The 6000-nt window shown below is 41.8% G+C and overlaps 1 protein-coding gene across 2 annotated transcripts in view; it reads left to right on the top strand.

Moving 5' to 3' along the window:
* The first annotated feature begins 1446 nt into the window (after positions 1 to 1446).
* Positions 1447 to 6000, top strand: part of TH (tyrosine hydroxylase) — a 30203-nt gene continuing 25649 nt past the window's right edge. Inside the window, exon 1 of one of the 2 annotated variants that reach the window (XM_077820031.1) lies at positions 1447 to 1536. In XM_077820031.1, coding sequence (XP_077676157.1) covers positions 1447 to 1536 — 90 coding nt within the window. Of the gene's footprint in view, positions 1545 to 6000 lie in introns of both variants that reach the window. The other variant, XM_077820030.1, reaches the window with a different exon arrangement.

Raw genomic sequence — 6000 nt, 5'->3', positions numbered from 1 at the left:
AGCTGCTGTACACCCACCAATGTGCTGGTCAAAAATATCCCTGTGCACTGATACAGTTTTGTCATGCTCTTTGTACTTTCCAATTTAACTATAGTAGATGACAAACAACAAAACTGCAACAATCAAGAGACATCAAGCATTTTATAAATGTGGCTTAGTAAGTCTAGATCTCAATGGGGGAGTACCCATGACACAACATGGCAACCACCAGTACCATTGGTACCAACTTGGTATTCTTAGTAGACAGGCTAAGGTCCGGATAGGCCATCAAGACTAGCCTATCATCTCTCCACTGATGATGGTTCCTCCCAGCCAGAGTTGGGAGCCCATTAGGGAGATAACATGAGTCTTACAATGCTGCGGCCCATGTAATTAACAAGAGAACGTTTCTGGGACACCTCCTTAGCTAATGCAAATTGACATAATGCCATTGACTTCAATGGTGCAATGACCCTTCACGCTGGCTGGCTCTCAGTCTTAAGGCTTGCAAGCCAGCAAAATGCATTAACGCCATTTTTAAAAATGATCAAAAGTTGTTTCCAATAAGTCCGAAAAGGAAGTTGTAGCAACACCAAATCCCCGAGGCAGCCCCTCAGCTGGTGTGAATCGTCATAGCTCCATGGATCTTCGAGTCATTGGGTTTGGAGTAATTACAGCAAACGGAGCAAAGCCCTGAATCCTTCTCCTATTGTTCCAATTAGATTTCTTAATTTAAAAAAACCTTCCCCCTCTCCTACCAAGGATTCTAGTCTTATTTACGCTGGTTTTACACCAGTCTGACCCCTTTGGGCCAGATCTTCAGCTGGTCTTAATGAGTGCTGAAGTCAAGAGAGCGGTGCCAATTTACTGCATCTGGAGATCTGACCCTTTTGACTTCAGCAGAGTTTTTCCTGATTTACACCAGCGGGGGTGTATGTGAGCTCAGAATCAGGTCCAAAGTCAGCATGCCATGTCCTATTTCATTTCTATTATTAATTATTATTTTGTCTACATTATTGTAGGGCTGCAGACTAAAAAGGATAGAATGGTCTGACTCTTTTTCTCCCTTGGTTTTATTCTTTTGCAGCATTAAAGCACTACAGCTCAGCGTAGCCCAAACTGGAGAAGAAAATGGGGGAGAATAAAACACACAGGACCAAGGAGTGAACTCCATTGCAGGGAAGGAGAGAAAGAGAAACAGAGCAAAAGCTTTTGGGTGCAGGAGGAGAAAGGCTGATGGCTGGTTTGCAGAGGCAGGGTGTCTGCAATCTTTGTAGCAATTAGATTTAATGGGACAGAAGCGTTTTTCTTGTCCACATCCCCCCCCTCTCTTCTCTCCCCCTCAGGCTAAAGGGAGGGAGGTGGGGAAGGGGGGGGGATGTGAAAGGGTCTTTGACGTCAGACCTGCCCTATAAAAGCCTGGCAAGAAGAGGCAAAGCTGAGAGCAGAGCCAGTACGACAGCAAGGATGCCAACCCCCAACTCCTCCACTTCTTCAGCCAAAGGCTTCCGCAGGGCGGTGTCAGAGTTGGACTCCAAGCAAGCCGAGGCCATCATGGTAAGAACCCCCCAACCCCACCACCACTAATACCCAGTAGTCTCCAGAATGACTAAAGCTGCACAAGGGACTGCAACTATAGCTAGATGAACTAACAGAATGATCACTTTATTTTGAAAGCATCACTGCACACATGCATCTAGGCACTCAGGGTTGGCAAATCAGAAATCAAATCCAGCCTCAATAATTCATACACACAAACTAATACACAATACATATAAATATTGGAAAACAAATAACCTTAACTAATAATATAATAAAACTGCCCTCTTAAACTAGAATAACCAATAGAGCGAAAACAAGAATAACAAGGAATCCCTAGGGTAAAAATGCACTTTGAAAATCTAAACACTCTCTAGGTTTTATTAATTTCACAGCACTAAGCCAAAGAGTGTTCTTCTTTGCCAATTGAAAGAAAACACATGTCTTTCTTTTTTCCAGTGAAGCTACAAGGTGGTGGGAATTCAGGCAAACTTGCTAACTGTTACTATGTAATTACTGCAGGGTCTGCTTCCACCCACAGAGATTTAGGACCATCGGCTCAGTGTGTGGAACAATCCCGCATGCAATATAACTATAAGTGAGGGGAAGATAACACTTCATGCTGAGTCTTAAACTACCTTTAAAATCTGAATCCAGGTGAGTTTCAGATACACTGATTCAGTTGGCCTGGCACTAGGGACATGCAGGGCGTTTTAGTTAAAAACAGTTTTGTCATCTAGCATCAACTGATGTCCCTAGGAGACATTAAAGCCAATGAGACGATAAGGCATGCAGCATTCTGTCGGATCAAACCTTTAATGCATAGTTTGTCCCTTTTTGTGGCAGTCTCCTTCTCTTCTAGATGTCTAGTACAGTGGGCAGTCAACCTATGGAACAACTTCCTAATGCCCCACAGTTAGGGCACTATAGGATCTCAAGTGATTGCTTTGATTAGCACCTGCATTTGGCAAACTCAGTTTAGTGCCTTCTATAGTTTTTCCCAGTTATCAGTAGGTAGGAGATTGTAAAGTTTTTTTTTAAAATGGATCTTACTGTGTGCAAAGAGCATGTATTGAAAATCTGGATTTAAGATAAGTTTAGAGTTTGTCTATGCTGTAAAGTATATATTTGTTTTAAATATCCCTCTGCTTTTCCTAGCAGTGACCGTACAACCTTTTCCCTAGCAGAGTCAGATGAGAGCTGCCCCACATAACCTTCACCCCCCAAATTAAAGTTCCCCTCTTTCCTACCACTTTCCAGAACCACAGATATTTGACCTGGAAAGAAAAGACAGCCGAGGTCATCTAATCCAATAACATAATTGTTATTTAATATTGTGTGTAAAACTGGGTTTGACTTCTGATGTGTTATTTGCAGCTTTCCATTCTCTACTCTCTGTATTTTGCTGACCCACCCTTGCCTCCGCTCTGTGCAATGCTGTGTGTTTTGTAAAATCAGCTACTGTGCAAACAACAAAAAAGTTTCCTAGACACTGTAGCATGCTAGGAAAGAAGGGAAGGAGAGCTAGGAAATGAAGAGGTAAGCATGATTTCTGTAGTACACAATCATTGAAAACCACGGGCGTTTCCATATCTCACTTTGGCATTTTCCAACTAGCACATAGTGAACTACAAGGTAGTTAATTCTTAGAACCCTCTTAGTGGAGATGCAACTTAGACCAGCAAAAGAATACTTTGGCTGGCGTAGTAGTGAACTCTTAGAACACTGGCACTTTCCAGATTGCCATATTAATGCTCAGAAGAACATCCCTCTGTCTGTGGTAACAGCAGGAGCTGACAATGAAGGGGCATTTAATTGGTGCTGTAATACAATTCATGTGGGTATTTAGTCTTTAAATGACAAACGTGACCTTGAATGGTCTTGTTTAGCAATACTGTCTCCTTCATGGCACCCTGGGAAGGGTGTTTAGAAAAGCTCAGAATGAAATTGTGTTGTCTCCTTTTGTCCCTTTTAGTGATTCTCTCCCTCCGCCCAAAGGGCTAATTTAAAAATTAAGCTGGGCTGCTGAGGGGAGCACTTTAAGTACTTCAAAAAGAAAAGGAGGACTTGTGGCACCTTAGAGAGTGAGCTGTAGCTCACGAAAGCTTATGCTCAGATAAATTGGTTAGTCTCTAAGGTGCCACAAGTCCTCCTTTTCTTTTTGCGGATACAGACTAACACGGCTGCTACTCTGAAACCTGTCATTATGCAAGGCTTTAAGTACTGTTTTACCAAAGCTGCTGCTCCTGGATTATGATAGACCCCTTCCTCCCATCCCCCCACCTTTCTCACTTTGCTTTCAGCACTGACAAGCTTATATCAGACTTCAAGTTATTTCAAAAACCATTGCCTTCGTAGGGAAGGGGACCTGGAAAAGCTCAGAACGAAATTGTTAGGCTTTAATAACAGATGACAAATCTGAAATGCACATTTAAGACTCTGTCTTTTCTTTTTTAGTTTATCCTTTTTACTGCACCTTTAGCAGAAGGTTTCCACATTCCCATTATTCATTAATCAGATTTAAATCAACTGAGGCTCTGCCCCTGCATTTCTGCTATTTATTGAGTTTGGCCCAGATTTTTAAACCTATTTCAATGTTGATATGCTTAGCATCACAACATTTAACTGATTTAGGAATCTCAATCTCTTTTTCAAAAGGGATTTAGGTACTTTAGAGTCTAAATCTCACAGCCAACTGATGGATTTAGACTCCTAAGTGCCTAAATCCCTTTTGAAAGTGAGATTTAGATTCCTGAATCATTTACGTGTGGTGATGCTGACCGCAGCAAAGTCTATATCGTTTTAGAAATCTGGACCTCTATGTCTGGGACAAGCGGTCATCTTGCTTCAGTGTTTTAACATCCTGTCAGTGATCTGCCCCCTGCCCCACAGACTCACCCTGTTCTAAAGGAGCTGTTGCGTTTCCTTTATTATGATGATGCTCATGGAGCAGGACCCTGCTGTGCTTGGCGCTGTACAAAAACAGAACGAAAAGACAGCGCTTGTCTCAAAGCATTGAGGATCTAAGCCTTGTCTACACTAAAAAGGGTTTGACAGTATAACTGGACCGTCAAACCCCCTTACTGGAGATGCAGCTTATATCAGCAAAAAAGTGCTTTTGCTAGTATTGTTTATATCAGTTCCTGAACCAAATAAGCTATACTGGCAAAAGGAAATAATGACACTGTATTGATCAGTATGCCAGGCTACGGTACATGTTCTTAACAAGTAAAATCCTCTCTGTTTCCTAGATTCTTGAAAATTATAAGCAGGGGAAAAGCCAAGTTGCTCTGGTTACTCAAACTCAGAAGGCCATACTCTGGCATCCTTATTCACACTGAGTCGTCCCGCTGAGTTGCCACAATTTCAAGGGGGCTGTTGGAGGAGTAAAGTACCACAAAATGTCAATCATGGATTCAGAATCTAGTCCAGAATAAGCAACCTGATGCTTAACAGAACAAAAGTAATGTTTTTTACTGTAGTAAGAATTCTAAAATACACATGAGATGAACTAATCTGCAAGCTGATTCAAAACATACCTTTCAATAACGACTCCTAATAAAAACAAGCATTACTGGGAGAAGAGTCAGTGTGGAAAGAGGAATCAATTTTGTTTGTGTGTATCTAATTTGCAACTGGTAATGAAAACCCTGTGCAACTGTACTGAGTTACAACTTTACTCCCAAAGGGGTTAATAACATTCTAAAAAAATAGCAAAGAGGAGGGTAAAGAAAGAGAGACCAGTGTGATGGAAAGCAAGCAAGCAGACGGAATAGAATAAGCCGTGGAGATGGCAGGCAAATATCATTTCCCCCCCCCCGCAACCACAGACCCTCCCAAACAAAATCTAGTATCTTGTTAACTTACCCAGACATACTAAGTGAATGTTCAGGTGACTGCCTGCCAGCTGCTAGGATGATTCTACAGTTCTTTCTAGTAACCAGCTGTAGAGGAAACAAAACTGATTCCCTTTAGATCCAATGCAGTCTGCTGCACATCCGTGAAGCCAGCCTTAATCATGCAGAGGAGGAGGTGTCACATAGTAAATTTTAGCAAAGCTGCAGTGTCAATGTCTGATTATGTTGGGGACTGAATGCCAGCATAACTCACCGAATGGAAGCAACTTGTGTCAAGTGGATGTTTATCAATGATCTGATCTGCTGATTCTATTCTGATTTTCATACAACACAAGATCATGCTTTTAGAGCCCTTTCCAGTTGTCCATTAGATGCTGTGATTTACATCTGTCACACATGGTTCTTTCCTTCTTTCTCTTTTCCTCTACCCAGCCAAAGCTAAAGTTTGTTGAACTTCAGGGCACAGGGCAAGATGTGTCTTTTTGTTAAAGCATTGCTTGGCTTGGAACGTTGAGGAACTGATTTGTTACAGATGGCTGGTTTTGCACAGGGGTGTTTGTTCTTTCTATCGTGGGAAGTTTAAATTAATTTGATTAACTTTAAGCACTTCCAGTGGGATTTAAAC

The sequence above is a fragment of the Eretmochelys imbricata genome, chromosome 6 (assembly GCF_965152235.1).
Source record: "Eretmochelys imbricata isolate rEreImb1 chromosome 6, rEreImb1.hap1, whole genome shotgun sequence".
Lineage (NCBI taxonomy): Eukaryota > Metazoa > Chordata > Testudines > Cheloniidae > Eretmochelys > Eretmochelys imbricata.
The sequence above is the reverse complement of the archived record's forward strand: the minus strand, read 5'-3'. Positions and strand labels throughout refer to the sequence as shown.